Here is a 22,964-nt window from a genome sequence, read left to right on the forward strand (position 1 = left end):
AACTAAGCATCCAACTTCGGATCAGGTCATGATCTTGAGGTTAGTGGTTTGGACCCCCACATTGGACTCTGCGCTGACAGCTCATAGCCTGGAGCCTGCTTCAGATTCTTTTGTCTCCCTCTCTCTCTGCCCCTCCCCCACTTGTGTGTTGTTTTTTTCTCTCTCACTCAAGAATAAAAAAATAAACATTTAAAAATTAAAAAATGAAATGAAAGAGGCCATCAGTACTGATCCCATGGATGTTAAAAGGGTAATAAAGGAATATTATAAAAAACTCTGTGCCTACAAATGTGATCACTTAGGTGAACTGGACCAATTCCTTGAAAGACACAATCTACCAAACTCACACAAGGAGAAATAGATAATCTGAACAGACATATATCTATTAAGGAAATTGAATCAACAATTAATAACCTCCCAGAACACAAAGTAGGTTCAAAGTATTCCCTGTGACATTTTGGGTGCTCTCATACTTTTGGCTTTCTACTTATTTGACAACATTTTGATGATGGTCTCCCTTTTTTTTTTTTTTTTTTTTTTTTAATTTTTTTTTTCAACGTTTTTTATTTATTTTTGGGACAGAGAGAGACAGAGCATGAACGGGGGAGGGGCAGAGAGAGAGGGAGACACAGAATCGGAAACAGGCTCCAGGCTCTGAGCCATCAGCCCAGAGCCTGACGCGGGGCTCGAACTCATGGACCGCGAGATCGTGACCTGGCTGAAGTCGGACGCTTAACCGACTGCGCCACCCAGGCGCCCCATGGTCTCCCTTTTTTGAGGAAACGTGAGATTCACAGTCCCTTATTTACTACTAATATTTAAGTATTTTTATATTAATCTCTGTACATCATATTCTAAGATTGACACACTTCCATGGAAAATTCAGCCCCTGAGCCACTGGAAGACAGGTACAATTTAGTCTTTAAAGTCAGTTCCCAGTCAGTGTATGGTTAATAAACCTGTTTTAATTCTGTGTCTAAACCTCTGCTTCTGCATTCTCCTCCTTGTGCTTCACCTCCCACTTCTGAGAGGTCTTGGAGATCCATTTTGCTTTTGTTTTGCTCCGGGATACCCTTTTGCTCTCAAGACATAACTTGGGGCATGAAGGGGACAGATAGCATGTAGAGTCAAAGCCAGAGCTTTTCTGGGCTTAGCCATTTGGCTCCCGTTAAAGGTTGAGGCCTCTCTATCACCATTCAGGTCCTACCACAAAACTTCATCCTTCTGTGTCCTCTAAGGACATTGATTCTGTGACTTCCATTCTTATACTGCAATCTCATCTGTGCAATAGAGAAATTAGCTTTGCAAAATTCAGTAATTTGATCACCCCAGCGTGGCTCTAGGCTCCTCTGATGGCTGTCTCTGCACACTCCTCGAGGGAGTGCTTGTGGAGGCTCCTGGGCTCTGCTTCAATGCTAACCCCTCGGCCTCCCCAGAAAAGACCCCTTTCGGGGTCCTGACCAGAGACTGATGGAAAATGTTCTCTCTTCTTCCTCTCTAACTGTGAACACTCATTTCAATGTTGTCATACACTGTAATTCAACATCCATTTTAAATCTCAGAGGACATGAATTTGGGGGCTTTGGCATCTGATGGTTTGTTTCATCTTGCCGCTTCCACTAGCTCTGGCCTGTCAGTCAAATTTTGAGTTTTTACATTCCAGTTTCCTCCTCTGTAACAACAGAGATAACACTGACATTGAATTGCTGCTACAAGAATTAAATTGCCTATTATACTTTATGCCAATTTACTTTTACTATTTAACTTGCATTTTTAACTATTTTAATATTATTTTACTATAATCACACTGTTCTGTTTCCTTTGTCTTTATTTTTTCAGTTACATCCTGCTTAAGACAATTGATTCATTCTGGTATTTCAGCTATGGTAGTGACAAAATTAATTTTAAAAAGAATCTTTCCTTAATAAAAAAAAAAAAAGGTGACTCAATATAAAGAAGACATTAGGTTATCAGTGGTAAAGGAACATGGATATGGCCAAATATGAAAGTGTTATTCCATGAAGTTTGAAAAACATGATTTGGGCTCATTTTTATGGGATATCCTCCCTCCTTCTTGTCACTCCAGGCGCACTCCTTCTTGCCCTAAGTCGGCAAGGTGGGAGTTGGCTCAGCTGTCTCCTCCATACAGTCACTTTTTCCTTTGTGCCCCTCAAGGGAACTCTCTGTTCAGACCATTAGGAAATATCAAGGTCCCTAAATACTTCCAGTTGGGAGATGTGATTCCTTCATCCCTAGAGCCATGGAGTCTGTTTCTGGGGAGGACTAAATCGTTTTGTTCTTTCTCTTCTTCATTTCGTCCATTAGTTGCCAATGTTAACCTTCTCTTTCTTTTCAGCATCAGGGAGGCTGAGCCAGGAGGGGACGGCAAATCTTGGTGAAGGCTTCTTAGTGTGCGCTGGCAGGCTGGCCAAACCCGAGGGCTCTGGAGGCAAACTGCCTGGCCCTGAGTGCTGGCTCTCCCCGTCACAGGGCTGGGCCCCTTGGAAAGTCAGACCAGCCTTTCAGTGCCTGAGTGTCCTCACCTGCAAGCAGGTGTAGGTTAACACCTACACCGTCTCGGGGTTGTTATGGGGACTATATCAGTTATCCTCAGTACAGCACCGAGGAACTGCGTGCTGCTCACACGGTGACGCTCGCTCGGAGAAAACCGCCAGTATCATTGTAACTAAGACTTCCGTTTTCACTTCTAACTGCACCACTGCTGACTTTCAGCATTCCCCAGAATAAATGAGGAGTGTTAAATGGTTCACTTGGGCTCTTCTTGTCCGTATTAGTGACCAACACCTGGAAAACTGGTTGCTTCATAATTTCCATGGTGAGTTAACTGATGAGACAGCACAGCAGGTAAATGGATCCAGCTTGATCAAATTCTCGGACCTTGGACAGGCGTGATGAGTGTTCAGCTCATGGTAGACAATCTTTTGCACCTGCTTCTAGCAAGAGCTTTTAATAGTCAGTCAGACTTATCCCAAAGTATAATAAGAAAAGTCCCAATTATGTACCGGTAACCTATTCCTTTTGTTGTTGTTGCTTTTAAGAAATCAAAGTAGGAAAATTTAATTTACCTGGAATTTGTAGATTTCCTCTTTCAGTTATGATGGCATATCTGCAGTAAACCCGCACAGACACTGAAAACAGTAGATCAAATCTGGTTTAAAGGAATTGTTAGAAGTCTTTGGAAGGCTACCAATGCAACTAGGACACACAGAGCCAGCTCAAGAGAGAGAAAGGGAGAGAGAGAGAAGCTCATTGGAATGAAACTAATTTTCTGCCTTTTCCCCTCAGGCATTGGCCAGTTCTTGGCACAGGACCCAGAGACTGAGAAGCTGGGGAGAAGACAGCTACTAAGAATCAGAAAAAATAGCAGCACTTTAAATAATCCATGAGGAGGGGAAAAGGGAGCCATAGAGGGGGCTGGAGAGATTTGTGGGGCTGTCCAGGTATTCAGACTTGAGGAGTCAAGATCCTGGAGTGCACTGGGATGTGAACCAGATAATCGGAAAGGGTTTGCCCTTGTTAACCTTAAAAATAAAACTGCCAGTTATTTTACCAGCAAAAAACACGTTTTTTCAAGAACAGTAGAGAATTGCAATAGGTAAGCTATAGCAAAACCATAGGCAAGTCCACTCAACAAAGGAGAAGGGTCTTTTATAAAGTGAAAGGGGAAGTTAGGTAGGTGTTACAAACAAAAAATCTATTGGAGTAAACTGGGGATTCAAAGTATAGTGGCTTTTCATTGGCTGAGTTGTGACTGTTTCTTATTAGCTGGGCTACTGCTGGGGGAGGAGGAAAGCCTTTCTTCCTCCTGCTGGAATAGTAAAGTAATATCCACTTGCAAGGTCTGTCTCATCCTTTTGGTATGGCAATTTGTGACAGCTCCCTCTACCAAATCTCCCATCTTCACCTTAGCCAGGTTTCAAGTTACTAATTTTCACACCCTCAAGGCATTTGCAAATTCTGCTATAGACAGGCAAGAAGCTATGAAGGCAAGCAGAGTACCGCTGAAAGAAGAGCAGTTTTCAGTGGTACATGGTGCAAAGGAGATAGATACAAATTGAGGTTCAGGTCTCCCCAAAGAGAAGGTACTGCTCAGATGGCAGCCCTAAAGATCTACCACCTAGGAATGTAGGCAAAACCAGATATAGGCTGAGACTTCCAAGCAGTGCAAACTGTCAAATAGCTTAATTATGGAATGGATTGAGGTGATCTGCCTCTCTATAATCTCTCCCAAAAAGTAACATTATCCAAAGGCTCCATGGTTCTTCATACATCAGGACCATCACTCAATCACATTTTTCAGGTATACAAAGAGATGAACAAGAGGGGGACGACAGGAAAGCAAACAATAGAGACTGATTCACAACATGATTGAGCTATTGGACTTACCAGATAGGAACACTCAAATATATATGTTTTAGGCATTCAAGGATGTAGATGACAAAATGGAAACTTACATTAGAGATTAGGAATCTATTGAAAACTCAAATGGAAATCCTAGAACAAAAATATGTGATAACTAATTTTAAAAAGCAACATATGGTTGGGGCAGCTGGGTGGCTCAGTTGGTTAAGTGTCCAACTCTTGATTTTGGCTCAGGTCATGATCTCCCAGTTTGTGGAGTTGAGCCCCACAGCAGGCCCTGCATGGAGCTTCTCACTAAGAGTATGGAGCCTGCCTGGGATTCTCTCTCGCCTTCTGTCTCTGCCCTTTATCTGCTCTCTCTCTCTCAAAATAAATAAATAAAAACTTAAAAAAAAAGTAACATAGTTTTAACAGCAGTTTGGACCCAGTTGAAATATATTAGTAATTGAAATAATAAGTATAAAATACCTAGTTGAAGTATAAAGAGCTAAAAGGAAAGGAACTTCAGAGCTTCAGAGGGGAGAGTTTTTAAAAAGTGTAAGTCATGTTTTTAAAGGGCTAACGTATCTGTATTTGAAGTTTCACGTTAAAGGAGATTGAAATTGGGTTGAAATCAACTTTGTAAAATGTAATGGCCAATTAAAAAATAACTGATGAACTATCAAGCCAAATGTACAAGAAATTCTGTCAACTCCAAACAAAATTAAAGAGAACTGTATCCAGGCATGTGATTGTAAAACTACTGAAAATCAAAGGCAAACAAAATCTAGAAACACCTGGAAGAAAACAACTCATGTTATATTCATTATTAAAGGGCTAAAATACTATAATTTTCAATCTGCATTTAATCCCTGACAAAATATCTTGCAAAGTGAAGGTGAAATAAAGGCTTTTCCAGATAAGCAGAATACCTTCAGTAAAGGAAATTCAGAAGATCATTCTTCAGGCAGAAATGATCCCAAGGGAACATGGAAAATGAAAGAAGGAATGAAAAGCAATGGATATGTAAAATATGTGATTAAATCAAATAAATATAACTGTCCCAAGCAAAAATAATGACTGTGTGATTTGAACATATTTTGAAATATAATGAATGATAAAAACTCAAAAGGCAGGAGAGTAAATGGAATTAATATTAGTAAAGCCCTAGTGTTGCCCACTGAACTGGGGAGACCCAGGGCCCTGGGGCCCTGTCCCAGCCAGTCCCAAAGGTGTTGCTGAAGGTTCTTGGTCTTGTCTCGAGAAAGAATTTAAGAACAGACATGCAACACAGCAGATGTGCAACACAAGTGGTAATGATTATTAAAGCGAAAAATGCACTCTCAAGGTATGAGATATGAGAGCAGGTGAGCTAAAGAAGGAGGGAGGGAGAGGGGTTGGGTTTCTATTTTTTATTGACAGTTGTTAACTAGGGGATGGACTATTGTTGGGGCAGGGATTTCTTAGAAGCAGAGTTTCTCACCTTTTCTTCCTTATTTGGTCAGAGGTTTCCTATCCTGGCACCCACCATCTGGGGCCTGTCTGGTTTGATCTGGCTTCTTGTGGAGTGGCGCCAGGCGCGACAGGCCTAGCTGACCATGACTTCCTCTTTGTTGGCTTCCAGGTCAGAGCCTAACTTAACTGCCTGCTCTAACACTAGCATAGTTTAGAAAGTACAGAAGTTCTAATTTATATTAGAGTCTTTCATTTAGATTTTACAGAACACATAAAAGTAAAATAATGTGTATCAGAATGAAACTAAACGCTGAACAATTATTTTTATGTAATTCCAACAGTTTAAAAAATATACATAATCTTGTTTTTATGCTAACAATATGTTATTGTGATACAATTTACAAACAACGCACATATATAAAGTGTACAGTTTAATGAATCTCGACAAATGTATACACCCTTGTAACCATTAGCCAGACCAAACTTTATAGAACATTAGCTCAAGAAGTTTCCCTCATGTAAGCTTCCAATCAAAATATCCCAGAGAAACTACAACTCTTCTGATTCCTATGACTACAACTTAGTTTTGTCTGTTCTGCCTTTTCTGGGACTTCTTGTAACTGGAATCATACATGAGTAACACACAGGAACACTAAAATAGCTATGTTTTAGATATTTAAAAACATCTTTTTGCAGAAGCATCTTTTGCTGAACATACTGTTTCCATGTTATCCATGTTATTGTGAGCATTTGTCATTTGGTCATTTGTATTGCTGAGTAGTGATCCAGAGAATATAAAAGTTTATCGGTTCTGGGGTGCCTGGGTGGCTCAGTCAGTTAAGCTCAGGTCACGATCTCATACTTTGTGAGTTCAAGCCCTACTTTGGGCTCTGTGCTGACAGCTCAGAACCTGGGGCCTGCTTTGGGTTCTGTGTGCTTCCACTGTCTCTGCCCCTTCCCTGCTAGTGCTCTGTCTCTCTCTCACTCTCAAAAAAATGAATAAAACACTAAAAAAAAATTTTTTTAAGTTTATCAGTTCCCCTGTTGGTAGACATTTGGGTTGTTTTTAGTTTTTGCCTAGTATGAATAATACTGCAATAATCATTTTCTGGAATCTTTTTGGATGTATACATTCATTTCTCTTGGGAAATAAATAGGAGTACTATTATTGCTGGATCATAGGGTTAAGTGTATGTTTAACTTTATGAACTCCCCAAAAGCTTTCCAAAGTGGTTGTGCTAGTTTACAGTCCAACTAACACCATACAGCAGTATCATTACACAGTCTACAAGGAGTTGGGGGAGGATTGGGCAACAATAACAACTTTCAAAATTAGTCTTTCCAGACGACCTTTCTTCATATTCTTCCAAATCCTTTGAAGGATGTGTAGAGATGGCCATGGTCACACCAACAGGTTTTACTACCAGCCTATCTAAGCCTGACAGCAGAGCCATAGAAACAGTAACCAAGGCAACCCAAGTATTAGGCTCTTAAACCCTCGATGGGAATCTGTCAGTAGTATGGTGCAGCCAACAAGCACCAGCTCTCAAGGTAGCTGTTAAATTCACAGGATTTTGTCATCATTAAAAATTAAAGTATAGGGACACCTGGGTGGCTCAGTTGGTTAAGTGTGCAACTTCAGCTCAGGTCATGATCTTGCAGTTTGTAGTTTTGAGCCCCACATCAGGCTCTGTGCTGACAGCTCAGAGCCTGGAGCTTGCTTCAGATTCTGTGTCTCCCTCTCTCTGCCCCTCCCCCACTTGCACTCTGTCTCTCTCTCAAATATAAATAAACATTAAAAAAAATAATAAAGTGTTCGAACTTACAATTAAATAAATTATAACAAAAACAAAGTAATAAATATCCAGAACACATCACTTCCTAATTATTTCACAACATTTTACTATTATCTATGCTCTTGGGGTTCTTTATGTGTATTATATTTTTTAACTAAATTAATTAAATTAATTTTTTAAATTTAACATAAAATTTGCCATCTTAAAAAAACTTACCATCTTCATCATTTTTAAGTGTACAGTTCAGTGGCATTAAGTGTGTTCACACTATTATGCTACCATCACCACCATCCATCCATAGAACTTTTTTCCTCGTTTAGCAAACCTAAATTCTGTCGCTAGTAAACAATGACTCCCCATTTCCCCCTGCCCAGCCGAATAAACAACATTCTTTTTTTAAATTTAATTTAATTTTTAAATTTATATCCAAGTTAGTTAGAATATAGTGTGACAATGATTTCAAGAGTAGATTCCTTAATGCCCCTTACCCATTTAGCCCATCCCCCCTCCCATACCTCCTCCAGTAACCCTCTGTTTGTTCTCCATATTTAAGAGTCTCTTATGTTTTGTCCCCCTCCCTGTGTTTATATTATTTTTGCTTTCCTTCCCTTATGTTCATCTGTTTTGTCTCTTAAAGTCCTCATACAAGTGAAGTCATGTATTTGTCTTTCTCTGACTAATTTCGCTTAATCTCCTCTAGTTCCATCCACGTAGTTGCCAATGGCAAGATTTCATTCTTTTTGATTGCTGAGTAATACTCCATTGTATATATATACCACATCTTTATCCACTCATCCATCGATGGACATTTGGGCTCTTTCCATACTTTGGCTATTGTTGATAGTGCTGCTATAAACATGGGGGTGCGTGTGTCCCTTTGAAACATCACACTTGTATCCCTTGGATAAATACCTAGTAGTGCAATTGCTGGGTCATAGTTGTATTGCTGGGTAGTTCTATTTTTAATTTCAATAAATAAAAAATTTTAATTTAAAAAAATAAAAATAAATTCTGTCTCTATGAATTTGAATATTCTACGTCCCCATGTAAGTGGGATCATATGGCATTTATCCTTTCATGACTGCCTTATACCACTTAGCATATTGTCTTCAGGGTTCCTCCATGTTGTAACATGTGTTAGAATTTTCTTCCTTTTTAAGGCTGAATGATATTCCATTGTATGTATATACCACATTTTGTTTATCCAGTCCTCTGTTGATAGACAGACATAGCCAAATGCTACAAATCAGGATTTTATCCCTTGGAGTACTTGTCATTAAACACTTACCAGCACACCATTGAAACGGAGGCCTAGAGAAAGAAAGAAAGAAAGAAAGAAAGAAAGAAAGAAAGAAAGAAAGAAAGAAAAAAAGAAAGAAAGAAAAGAGAGAAAGAAAGAAAAGAGAGAAAGAAAAAAGGAAAAAAAGGAAAAGAAAAGAAAAAAGAAAAGAAAGAATAATGGAGGCCTCGGAAGGAAGTGGAAAACAAGGTCAGGTGACCTTTTATATTTGTGATTCTCTTGACAGTCTCAGCTGCGGTGACCAAACTGTTGCTTGCACTTGCCACCCATTCCCTCCATTCCATCAGCTAGATTTTACTGGGCTCTGCCACAGACCATTTTCAATGGCTTTTGGGCATCCCAGGCAACTGTCAAAGATGAGTGAAAGAATAAATAATTCTATTAGATTTATAAATGAACACCACATTAAGTATCCATATTCAAGGAGATAAAGTGTTTTGAGGACTTTGACGAAGTGGAAAGTAACTTACAGAGCCAGAATGAAAAACAGACATAGCAGAGTATAATGTTTATAGAGATTTTTTTAAAGCAATGCAAAAACAGTCATCTATAAGTTAAGTGAAGTTGGGAGTTTGGAAGTTTAAAATTACTTCCTGTTAGGTGTGCCTGGGTGGCTCAGTTGGTTAGGTGTCCATCTTTGGCTCAGGTCATGATCTCACAGTTCCTAAGTTTGAGCCCCACATCCGGCTCCATGCTGACAGCTCAGGGCCTAGAGTCTGCTTCAGATTCTGTGTCTCCCTTTTTCTGTCTCTCCCCTACTTACACTCTGTCTCTCTCTCTCTCTGTCTCAAAAATAAATAAACATTAAAAAAATCTTTTTTAATTACTTCCTGTTAAATAAAACCCCCACATGTTCTCCTACTGCAAGTGAAAGAAATTTAACATTGCACTAAGATATATTAATTTTTATGGGGTTAAAAAGTAAGACATCATTATTCTAAATTTATTAGTTATACTTAGTTTTTGGTCACTATTCCCTTGAAAGGATCTAAGGGGTAAAATTTCGACAGTTCCCAAAGAGGAACAGTAAAAATCACTAGAGGCTTTTAAAAATTCATGCATGAAGAGCCACAGAATTGTTTTTATTGAAACTATCTTCAAGAAAATAAGGGTGTTGAAAAAAAGATTGTTGTTTGAGGTTTTCTGTGCAAAAGCAAGATTGAACAAAGAGAACATGCTTAGATTTTTTCTTTATAAATTGATTGGCTGGGGTGCCTGACTGGCTCAGTTGGTGGAGCGTGCTACCCTTGATCTTGGAGTTGTGAGTTTGAGCTCCATGTTGGGTGTAGAGATTACTTCAAAAAAAATTGGTAGTATCAGTAAAAGAGTACCCAGATAGTAAAACTGGTTGGTGAGAGAGGTGGTCTCCATTGATAGAGACATCCAGGGAGAAACAAGCAGTTTTGTGTTGAGTATGGCAGGCCTTTAGAAGACAGGGCTTTCTCAGGTTCTGTGGCTACCAACACATTCTAATTCTCTGATTACAATTTGAGACCGGGAACCGAGAGTCCTTCCCATGGCACTATTGTTGATGTCCCAGTGACTAGATTTGAGCTCTGGCATTTCAAACTTTGTTTCTGCCTTCATAACTCTCAAAACTTGTGGGTGACAAAAAGGCCTTCTGATTTCTAAAGGAACACTCCCAGGAAACTTTATCTCAACTGTAAGAATCAAAAATACTCAACTCTTACTCCAGTTTAAAGCCCATTTGGGGCACCTGGGTGGCTCAGTTGGTTGAGCGTCCGACTTCGGCTCAGGTCATGATCTCACAGTTTGTGGGTTCAAGCCCTGCGTCGGGCTCTGTGCTGACTGCTTGCTCAGAGCCTGGAGCCTGCTTCAGATTCTGTGTCTCCTTCCCTCTCTGCCCCTCCCCTGCTCACACTTTGTCTCACTCTGTTTCTCAAAAATAAATAAAATGTAAAAAAAAAAAAAATTTTTTTTAAAAAGCCCATTTGATTTCATTTGTTTCATTATTTGCTTGTTGGTTGGTTTGCTTTTTAAAAAAAATTTTTTTTAATGTTTATTTATTTTGGAGAGAGACAGAGACAGAATGCGAGTGGGTTAGGGGCAGAGAAAGAGAGAGACACAGAATCTGAAGCAACTCCAGGCTCCAAGGTGCCAGCACAGAGCCTGACGTGGGGCTTGAACTCAGGAGCTATGAGATCATGACCTGAGCTGAAGTCAGATGCTCAAACAACTGAGCCACCCAGGTGCCCCAGGTTTGTTTGCTTTTCTAAAATACCTCTGGGTCCTGCTCTTCTCCCTCATGGCACCATCTCCCCCTACTTGCTGTATCTTTCCTCCAACCCATGGTCACCAAGGTCCTCATGGCTGAGGGGGAACTCTTCACAGGAGCACATCATAGGTTTCGCTATTTACCTCCTGGCAGGTTCCCCACTCCCTTCCTCTGTGCTCCTATGGGATCCTCTTTAATGATCCAGCTCTGTAAACTATCATTTTGTTTTGATTACTCTAGGCAGCTTTGGAAGAAAGCCTGGCCATTGTGGAGACCCAGACACATTTCTCTTCCATCTTTCCTTTTAAAGGAGGCAGTAAGAGGATTCTTCATGAGAAAATGCTGCAACTGAAAGCTGGAATGCATCAGCCCCTAGAGAAGGGACCTGCTGAGAGGAGAGTGGGTGAGCAGCAGACTCAGCCAGAGGAGACAGGGTCCTCTGCTGTGTCCCACAGCAGGTAAGAGACTCTTTGTTTAGACACTCCACTGTCAGAATTAAATCATTGCCCTCACGGCAGCTTTCAGGTCTGCATCCAGACTCTGTAGCTTAATTATAGGGCTGTCTCTTAAGACCCTCCTGAAAAGTCTTTACAGAAAAGCCTATACGGCTTTTAGTATCAATTACTTTATATTATTCAGAGAAATTTGGTTTTATTCTAAATAACAATGCATGTATTCACCAAATATATCACCTTCAAGGATGTTTGGGATTTCATGGAATTCTTCCAGTCATGTGAGTAGCGTCTCTTTTCTGCATTGACAGGGACACCTAAGAATCTCCTGTTCTGTCAGGAGATTTCAGGACAATCAGATTGTCCCTGGTTTCTGGTCTGGCAATTTTGATAAGTTCAATTCTTTTTTTTTTTTTTTTTTAACGTTTTATTTATTTTTGAGACAGAGAGAGACAGAGCATGAACAGGGGAGGGTCAGCGAGAGGGAGACACGGAATCTGAAACAAGCTCCAGGCTCCGAGCTGTCAGCACAGAGCCCGACGCAGGGCTTGAACTCACTGACCATGAGATCATGACCTGAGCCGAAGTCGGCCGCTTAACCGACTGAGCCACCCAGGCGCCCCGATAAGTTCAATTCTTAAAATAAGCTTACAGAATTGTCAAATAATGGCTGGTTGGCTTGACTTGTCAGCGTTTTTAATGGCTGAATGTTTATAGCTTTTCAAAGGCATTAAAATGATATGGAGTTAATGCATTATACATTTACCTGTGAACACCAGTTACTGACATACTACATCATAACTAACTTGCTTAGTGGTTGGAGCACAGCTTTAAAGGTGATAAAATTCAGCTTCATGCTCCATTGGGTACTGTCAATATGTACCACTTAAATTTTCCTGACCCAGAGAAGAATGTTAGAGCTAAAATAACCTTAGAGTCACTTAGTCTCATTTCCTTATTTCAGACCTGAGAACATTCAGGCCCAAAGATATGGTTGCTTGATCAAAGTTGAACAATAGCCTTTTTTGCAGAAATAATATTAAAATCTTGGACTCTTAATTCACAAAGCCTATACCTACTTTGTGAAATACATTTAAAAAATCATATTCTCATGATTATTTTCATAAAGTCTTTATTTTTAGAGCAGTTTTAAGTTCAGAGCAAAACTGAGTGGAAAGTACAAAGAATTTCCATATATACCCCGTCCCTGCACATGCATAGCCTCCACCCCCACTATCAACATCCTGCACCAAAGTAGTATATTTGTTACAATCCATGAACCTACATTGACACATCATTATCACTGAGAGTCGTAGTAGTTTACATTAGCGTTCATTCTTGGTGGTGTACATTCTTCGGGTTTTGACAAAAGTATAATGATGTGTATTCACCATTATAGAAACCTATAGAATGACTGTTCATTGCCCTAAAAATACTCTGTGCTCTGCCTATTCATTCCTTCCTCCTTCCTAATCCCTGGCAGCCACTGATCTTTTTACTGTTTCCATAGTTTTGCCTTTTCCAGAATGTCATAGAGTTGCAAGTATACACTATGTAGCTTTTTCAGATTGGCTTCTTTCATTTAATAATATACAAATTTTGGTTCCTTCATGTCTTTTCATAGTTCGATTGCTCCTTTCTCATTAGTGTTAATAATACTACATTTTTTTCTGGATGTGCCAGTTTATTTATAAATTCACCTACTAAAAGATAAATATCTTGGTTGCTTCCAAGTTTTGGCAATTATGAATAAAGCTGCTATAAGCATTGTGTGCAGATTTTTATGTGGACATAAGTTTTCAACTCATTTGAGTAAATAGTGAGGATACAGTTTCTGGATCATATGGTAATGGTATGTTTAGTTTTGTAAGAAACCACAAAACCATCTTCCAAAGTGGCTGTAGCATACTCAGTCACCAGTGAGTGAGAGGATCTGCTGCTCCACATCCTCACTAGTATTTGGTGTTACCAATGCTCGAGATTTTTACCATTCTAACATGTAGTAGTGTCTCATTGTTATTTTAATTTGCAACTCCATAATGACATAAGATGCTGAGGATTTTTCTTTTACTTATTTGCCATCTGCATATCTTCTTTGATGCCTGTTCGGGTCTTTTGCCCATTATTTGATTGGATTGTTCATTTTCTTGTTGTTGAGTTTGGGGAGTTCTTTGTATAATTTTGACAACAGTCCTTTATCAGATAGGTCGTTTGCAAATATTTTATCCATGTCTGTGATTTGTCTTCTTATTCTCTTGACCATGCATTTTGCAGAGTGAAAGTTTTAAATTATAATCAAGTCCAGATTATTAATTATTTATTTTATGGATTGTGCCTTTTGATATTTGTGTCTAAAGAGTCATCACCAAACTCAAGATCAGTTAGACTTTCTGCTCTGTTATCTTTTAGGAGGTTTATATTTTGTGTTTTACATTTAGACCTATATGTATTTTGAGCTAATTAATGTAAAGTTCTGTCTAGGTTCAATTTTTTGCAAGTAGGTGTCCAATTGTCTAGCACCATTTGTTGAAGGATTATCTTTTCTTCATTGTTCTGCCTTTGTTCCTTTGTCAAAGATCAGTCAACTGTATTTTTGTGGGTCTGTTTCTGGGCTGTTTTGTTTCACTGATTTGTTTATTCTTTCACCAATGTCACACTTTCTGGATTACTTGTACCTTGATCATAAGTCTTGCAGTCGTGGTGTCAGTCCTCTGACTTTGTTCTTCAATATTATGTTGGCTGTTCTGCTTCTTTTGCCTCTCCATGTAAATCTTAGAATTGGTTTGTCAATAGCCACAGAATAACTTGCTGGGATTTCGATTTGAATCTTTGGATGAAGTTGGGAAGAACTGACATCTTGACAATGTTGAGTCTTCCTATCCATAAACATGGAATATCTTTCCATTCATTTAGTGCTTGTTTGATTTCCTTTTATCAGAGCTTTGTTATTTTCCTTATATAGATAGATCTTGTACATATTCTGTTAGAGTTTTACAAAAGTATGTCATTTGGGGGTGCTAAGGTAAATGGTATTGTTTTCAGTTTCAAACTCCACTTGTTAATTGCTGGTATATAGGAAAGCAACTGATTTTTGTATATTAACCTTGTATTCTGCAACCTGACTTTAATCACTTTCTAGTTCCAAGAGTTTTTTTTGTCAATCCTTTCAGATTTTCTACATAGACAATTGTGTCACTTGCAAACAAAGACAGTTTTATTTCTTCCTTTCCAATCTGTAAACCTTTTATTTGCTTTTGTTTGTTTGTTTCATTGCATTATCTAGGACTTCCAATATGATGTTTAAAAGGAGTGGTGAGAGGGGACCCCTAACTTTATTTCTGATCCGAGGGGAAAAGCTTCTACTTTCTTACCACTAAGTATGATGCTGGCTGTTTGTTTTTTGTAAATATTCTTTATCAAGCTGAGGAAATTTTTCCTTCTATTCTTAGTTTGCCAAAAGTTTTTTTTTCTCATTTCATCATGAATGGGTGTTGTATTTTGTCAAATGTTTTTTCTGCATCTATTAATATGATCATATGATTTTTCTTCATTAGCCTGAATTACAGCAATTGATTTTCAGATGTTGAAGTCAGCTCTCCATCTGGAATACATCTCACTTGGTGTGTTACATAATTCATCAAATACATTGTTGTATTCAATTTACTAATGTTTTGCTGGAGATTTTTGTACCGGTGTTCATGAGAGATATTGTTCTGTAAGGTGTTTTGGTTTTTTTTCTTATAATGTCATTGTCTGGTTTTGATAATAGGGTAATGTTAACCTCATACAATGAGTTAGAAAATATCTCCTCTGGTTCTATCTCCTATAGAAAGCCTGTAGAGAATTGGTATAATTGTTTCCTTACATGTTTGGTAGAATTCACTGTGAGCTCATCTGGGCCCAGTGCTTTCTGTTTTGGAAGGTTATTAATTATTGATTCAGTGTGTCTAATATACATAGGTCTATTCATATTGTTTATTTATTCTTATGTGAACTTTGGCAGATTGTGCTTTTCAAGGAATTGGACCATTTCATCTAGGTTATCAAATTTGTGGCCATAGAGTTGTTCATAGCATTTCTTAATTATCCTTTCAGTGTGCATCAGCTCTAGAGTGATCCACTCTTTTATTTCTGGTGTTAGTAATTTGTGATCTTCTCTCTCTTTTTCCTTTTCTCTAGCCTGCCTAGAGGCTCATTGAGTTTACTGATCTTTTCAAATAACCATATTTTTAAAAAATTACCTAAATAAATTTTAATTGTCATTGTAATAAGTATTATTTATTATTGAGAAACTGGATGGGAATAAATAATAAACCTATAGAATCCAGAATAATAAGTGTATTCCAGAAAAAAGGCCTTGCCTTAAAAGTGGAATAGCCTTGTTTATCTCAGAGACCCCTAAAACTCAGAGCAAGAGGATGCATGGTACTGATAAAGAACACTAGAGTGAGAGTTTGGAACCAAACTCTCTGTAATAATGATCCTTCCACCAACTAATGATGGAAGCTCAGGTGTATTTCTCCCCACTCCAACTTTACTGAGATATTATCAACATATATCAGATACATTTCTTACACTTTGTGAGTCTCAATGTCTTCATCTATAAAATAAGATGAGGCCTTTTCCTGCACTAGTATTGTCCACATCTTGAACTGGGATGTTAAAGGGTTTATTAACTTAGTAATTGCAACCAGGACCAAGTCTTAGCCCCTTGTGCACGTCTGTATCTGTGTATGTGTGCATGGGTTTTTTTTTAAGTTTATTTATTTATTTTGAGAAAGAGAGAGAGAGGAGGGCCATAAAGAGAGGGAGAGAGAGAATCCCAAGCAAGCTCCATGCTGTCAGCGCAGAGCCTGATGCGGGCTTGAACTCATGAACTGTGAGATCATGACCTGAGCCAAAACCAAGAGTCAGATGCTTAACCAACTGAGCCACCCAGGCCTCCCCACGTGTGTGTTTTTTGCAAGAGAACACTATGTCAATATTATATCCTGAGGTCTCAGAGCTGAAAGAACAGATAGGAGGAGCATCTTCTTGGTTAGAAAAAGAGAGTAATGAGAGGTGATGAGGGGACCTGGGTAGCCAAAGTTGGTATAAATGAGAAAGTTAGAGGGAATTGAATGTCAAAAATCTAGAAATAGCAAGATTGAAACCACTAAATCACTAAAATATTAGTTAGAGTTTTTTGTGCACATAAAAGTAGTTTGCCACTGGGAGCTCTCAAACCAACAGTGGAATGAGGCTCAAAGGTATATTGTTATAAGACACCTTATCTAGTGAGAATGCATAGGTTATTTATTATTTCCAATGATTGGTTACATCATTAGAGTTTTCCTAATGATTGAGGATTGGTTAAAAGTGACCACCTCATGCCAATTTGGGGGAACAGCTTGAATTTCATCTGTGATTTTCAGAGGCATGTGCAAGAAGTGGCCCAAGGTAATTTTCGCTTGTTTTGCAGAATAAGCTAGGTTTGGATTCAGTAATTTTCCTAATAGCATGACAAAAATATCACGGTCATTATCTACTTTAAAATCTGTACTGTTGTATATGGAAGTCTAATCTCCATTGTCTGAGTCAAACCAAAGTGTGTGATTATAGAGTGAGTCTAGAGCATGCCCTAAATTACATCCAGTACCATGAAGGCTTGCTGTGCATAGACAGATTGCCAACAATGAAGTTTGCAATGATTATGGGCCATCCTTTGGCTTCCAAAGTTCCTCCCAGTACCAGATTAACTGGCTGTAAGTATTAATTGAATGGCCAAGGCATGGATACCAAACCTTTTTGTAAAGCCATTTTCCGGTCATTCAAGCATGTATAGGAGCTGGTTCTAACACTGAGAGTCTCCCTGAGCATTTAAGTGTCTACATAACCAACAATCATTTTGATTAGTAAAGGAAGGTATGCATTGAATGGTAGGCCTTAGTGGGTAGAGAAAATCCCTAACAGAAAAAGGAACATGGGTGTGAATGTTCTGTATTAGTTTGTAAAGCAGTAATATCACAGTAATTGTTATAAAAATGAGTCCTGGAAAAAGATAGGGGATCTAACAGAATCTTGTTCTGTGTTCTTTGCCTTGTCTGCTTCAAGGGAAATTTTTTTTTCCTGGAAATCCTTAATGTTAAGTTAGCTGTAGGTTGACAAGTCCAAGAGTTGAGGGGGAGGGGGTTTCTCTTGGATTGAGAGACATGGACCCAAGGTTTAATACCCTGTAATTTAACTAGTGTATGAAAAAATAGAACCTGGTAGAGCCCTTTTCATAGAGGTTCAAGTGTTGTTTTTCATTTATATCTGTTTCAGAATACCCAGTCTCCAGGTTCCAGTGTATGAAGTATAAAGTTTTCACCAGGCACAGAAGGTCTCTAAAAACCTACTTGACCTGTTGAATATAAGTTTTTGAATATTGCATCAGTACTTTAAAGTCATATTAGAATTTACACGGGCAGGATGTGCATGGGGCTTTATCATTAAAGGCATGGATTCATAAGGTGTTAATTTATGTTTCCCAAAAGGTGTTGATCTCACGGTCATAAGGCCTAAGGGTAACACTTTAGGCTAAGGTGTTCCTGTGGTTTCAGTCAATTTTGCCAGTTTTACTCTTAGGATATCATTGGTACATTGAACCTTCCCTAAAGACTGAGGGTGATAGAGACAATGATAGTGTCATAACGTTTGAATAACCTTGTTTAGTTGTTTTATAACCTATCCAGGTAAACTGAGTCCTTTATCACTTGAAATTTCGTCTGAGATTCCCCACAGTGGAAAAGGATTTTCTAATAATTTCCTTGCAACTGTGGTGATCATCAGCTTGCCAACATGGGAATCCTTCTACCCATCTAGAAAATAGATATACCATTACAAGTACATAGTGATAGCCCACAGAAGGAGAATTTTGAAAAAGTATCAAATGAAAATGTTCAAATGGTCCAGACAGTGGGGGAGCAGCCCCTGGAATTAGGTTAAATGGTTTCTCCCAGGTTATATGATTGACAGGTTAATCATTGAATATAAACCCATCGTGTGAATTTAGAACAATCACCCCACTAATATTTTTTCAGAATTCAAGACATTTGGTCAATTCCATGGTGGGTAGTCACATGAAGCACTTGCAAGAGTGGTGATGGAGGGATTCAGGAGGCACCAGCCAGTCATGTGTACCCTCCCCAAATCCTCTTTTTATGATAAATCTGTATCCTTCTTGGTGCCACTTTTGGTTTTCAGCATCAGATACCATTTTTTGTCTATTACACAGTTGTCTTAAGTAATCTGATGTGGATCTACAGTGGAGTATATAGGTTATGGAAATTCAGGAGAATGGCTTTACCAAAAGGTTTAGTATCTGTCCCTTGGCCATTTTATGGCGTTTATTTAAAGTTCTGGTACCTTAGGAATCTCTTGAGTAGGAACCTTAGCATGAAAGTCAGCCATTTGTTTTGGGGGGCACCTGTCTGGCTCAGTCGGTGGAACACGTGACTCTTGATCTCAGGGTTGTGAGTGTGAGCCCCACACTGGGTGTAGAGACTACTTGGGAGGAAAAAAAAAAGTTTTTGTTTCCAGAGCATACCACAGTGATGAACTACTCTGAAGATATACCTGCTATTGGTGTAAATATTTGCAGTTTTTTCTTTTGTCAATTCACAGGCTCCAGTGAGAGCCATACAACTCTGCAGGTAGGGCTGAATTAAATAAAGGAAGGGCTCCTCTTTCTAGTAATTCATGTTGTGTAGTGACAGCATATTTGTCTTGATATTTTCCTTCAGAGTTTTTGGCATAGAGTACTAAATCCAGACAGGCCAATAGGCTTTCTTGTAAATCTAATCTAGGAGTTTGATTTGAGGAGACCAATTCAACAGTTATGAGTCTCTCCTTTGTTTGATAAGGGTAGGAAGGTAGCAAGATTTGAGGAGACGCAGGAAAGAACACTCAGGAGACAGGAGGAGGATCTCACAAGATGTTGTCTACTAGCTGAGAAATGGTATATATGCTCAGTGTTTGGCAAACTTTCTACAGCATAAGGAACCTATAGATTTATTTCATTTCCTGAACAAGTTTCAAGGAGAATTCCATAATTTTAGCAGATGCAGCTACGCCCTTTAAACAATTCGGGTATGCCCTGGCCTTTGGATGCAGTTGTAAGCTATAATAGGCTATAGGTCTATTTTTTCCTTCATTTCTTGAGTAAGGGCTCCCAAAACTGATTGTTACATTCTTGAACAAACAACGTAAAAGGTTTAGTATAGTGAGGAAGTCCCAATAAAGGAAGATTCGGTAATGCCCATTTAATTTCAGTAAAGGCTTCCTCACGTTTGTTTTCCAAGGAAGAGGTTCTTGAGTATTAATCTTAGTTCATAGAGTAGAGAAGCTAACTAGGAAAGGTTAGGGACCCAGGACTGACAATATTCTGCAAGTCTGAGGGCATTTATATTTCACAGAGCTCCCCAAGTGAGGACAGGATCTTTCTTAGGGGCAAGGGTTTTTTGCATCAGTGGAAAATGCATACGATCCCTGAGAGGGCATTTAGGACAGGAACACAGTGAGAGATGAGTGGAGGTTTGTAAGAACTTCTCTTTTCCAGAATTGGAAAAATGTTTACTGAGAGTCTCCTTTGTGTTCGGCTGTGTCCATAAGATGACCAAAATACTCCAGGCTCTGAAAGAGCTCTTAGTCTAGGAACCAGCATCTGCCTAATGATGTGAGAAATGTTGGTCAGAAATGTGAATAAAGTATAGCATCATTTAGAAGGTTCAAATAGAGTTTGATGCTTCCTGGGGGTGACCTGTCCTGATCCCCATCCTGGCTCTTTCCAATGCCTGGATTAATGTTCTAAACCAGTGACTCTGGGCTTCAGGAAAATTTCACCTCCTCAGGAAATAACTAGCACCCATGCTCCCTGTTAGCACAATACAGATTACACTGCCAAGGTCTCCAAGAGAAACTGGTGAAATCAGAAGCCATTGATTCTGCTCTGGCACACCTGCGGAAACCGAGGGGACGTCAGGTTGGTCTGATAAACTCACCATTACCAAAGTAATGATAATATGTCTTTGATAAGTTAAATGCTTTACTGGGATTGCTGTCCTCATCCCAACATTTAAAATAAAGTTTGGGGCGCCTTGGTGACTCAGTCAGTTAAACATCCGACTCTTGATTTCAGCTCGGATCATGATCTCACTGTTTGTTAGTTTGAGCCTCACGATGGGCTCTGCACTGACGGTGTGGAGGCTGCTTGGGATTCTGTCTCCCTTTCTCTCTGTCCTTCCCTGCTTGCTATCTCTCTCAAAATAAATAAAAATTAACTTAAAGTCAATCCTGACCATATTTCTAAAAAGGCAAAATAGTCCTTTTGACCTCATTTGCAGATGATGAAACTGAGGCACAAAGTAGTAAAGTGACTTTCCAAGTTTGCAGTGGGAGCATAGAGCATACTGGGGCTACAGTCTAGGCCTGCTGCTTCCTGCTTCATCCGTCCAGCTGTGTTGCCTCCCTCAGGAACAAGATGAACTAAAACCTCCTCTTCTACTCTCCTCTATGACAAATAGTAGTCGTGTTGGCCAGGATATTATGGGATACTAAATTGGTTCAGATCATTTCTTGGAGATCATTTTTCAGATCACTCTTTTGAACCCTACAAGCAAAACACTGCACTAATTAGTTACACCAGAGCATACAGACATGGTAGAATACAGTGGGTAGACTAAAGGAGCTTGAAGATGTCCTAGCAATGGAGCCTTAGCTATTTATAGGAAAAACATAGATAGGTCCATCCTGGTGAGAGAACAAGTGGTCTCTTCTCACATGATGGTTTTCCTTTCGACTTTCCAATTAAAGCCTGACTTTTTTTTACTGTACTGAAATGGTTTATTAAACTGAAGAGATGGATTGGGAACAGATTTTAAAGCAGAACTAGGGAAGAAAAGCTGATTCCATTTTCAGAAGTACAAGCCTGGGAAAAGAAACTTTTAGAAGGAGGCTTTCAAACAGAAGAAGGCTTAGTTTTCCTTTCTTCATTCCCTTTGCCACATTCAGGTCCCTAAACACGTGCTAATTCAGTGTAGGGGTTTTGGGGGTGAAATTCTCTAAGTGTCTTCTGCTGAAGTACCACAACCTGTCAGTCTCCTCTTTCCTCACTTACTGTTTCTTCCCCTCTTTAGGAAATGCCATTCCTTGATCCAGGATCAGGCTCGAGAGTTGACCCACCTGCGGCAGAAGATGAGAGTGGGGAGAACTTTCTCTTCCCTTCTCATTCAGCATGTCAGGAACACAGTGAAAACCTTTGAGGAGCTCCTCAGCAGCAATAAAATTGACCACTGCATGGAGCAACGCTTCCGTGAGCAGCTGGCCAAGGGGAGCCAGCTGGCAGAGAGCCTTGCCAGCAAATTCAGCACAGGTAAGCGCACCCCAGGGCTCAGGAAGACTTTCAGTCCCTCCCAAGGACCAAGGCTCAGACCAGCCCATATCCATCGACAAGTGACTTTTCAATCTGATGTCCCGCTCTGTAGTCACCACCTTGGAAGCATGGTGGAGTCAGGACTGGCTGGTGAGGAGCACTGAGGAGAAGCACACCGGATTGAGGATGCCCAGATGAAGGTCACAGCCCTGCCATCTCTCATGGGATGTGGCCGCTCGGGCAAAAGGCATCTCTGGTGGGTGATAGCATTTATCTGAAACTAACTGGCAGAAAGGGAGGTAGAACAGGGGCAGCTGGGTGCTGTGAACAGAGCCCCGAACCAGGATCTGAAGACCCTGGCTCTAGCCTGTATGTGTTCATTGCCAGCTCCGGATACGTTCATATTTCTCTTGATTTCTGTTTCCTCACCAAAAAAGTTAGGTCAAATAATACCAGCATGATTGTCCCAGGGATCAGATCAGCAATATTAATCAGTGCACTTCAAAAACATGATCAAACAACCATGCTGATTTGGGCATAGTTTAGACACTGTATAGACTGGTACCTGGTTGTGGGAACATTAGTTAGTTCAGGTGCCTTTTTCATAGAATAGTCCCTGGAGCACCAAGGGCGCATAGGCTTGAGGCCACTGTGTGGGCTCCTGGTGGCAGATGCAGAGGTGGGACAGGGATGTCTGTCACCTCTACAGAGATAGGAGTAGGTTCTGCGTGAAAACTGTGGCCGAGCACACAGAGGCAGGACTGGGAACCAGCTCTGTGGCAGAACTGGGAGACTCTGGTTGGAGTGGTCCAGAGCCACCAGACAAGTATCTCAAGACCTGTAGGAAAAGAGACATTTAGCTTTTGACTCTGATCCAGGGCAGAGCAAGTAAAGATAATGGCCTTTGTGGTGGGCTCAGGAAAGCCCACCAGACAAGTTCTCCAATGTCTCCTGAGAAAATTCAGAGTATCTT

General features: G+C 39.7%; 1 protein-coding gene across 6 annotated transcripts in view; it reads left to right on the forward strand.

The window, feature by feature from the left end:
- Positions 1–22,964, forward strand: part of LOC132671487 (myomegalin-like) — a 45,765-nt gene that overhangs the window by 13,794 nt on the left and 9,007 nt on the right. For 5 of the 6 annotated variants that reach the window (XM_060622322.3, XM_060622316.3, XM_060622318.3 and 2 more), the window contains exons 2-3: positions 11,460–11,607; positions 21,756–21,991. In XM_060622322.3, the coding sequence (XP_060478305.1) occupies positions 11,460–11,607; positions 21,756–21,991 (384 nt within the window). Of the gene's footprint in view, positions 1–11,389; positions 11,608–21,755; positions 21,992–22,964 lie in introns of all 6 variants that reach the window. The other variant, XM_060622321.3, reaches the window with a different exon arrangement.

Source organism: Panthera onca, chromosome C1 (genome assembly GCF_046562875.1).
Source record: "Panthera onca isolate mPanOnc1 chromosome C1, mPanOnc1 haplotype 2, whole genome shotgun sequence".
Lineage (NCBI taxonomy): Eukaryota > Metazoa > Chordata > Mammalia > Carnivora > Felidae > Panthera > Panthera onca.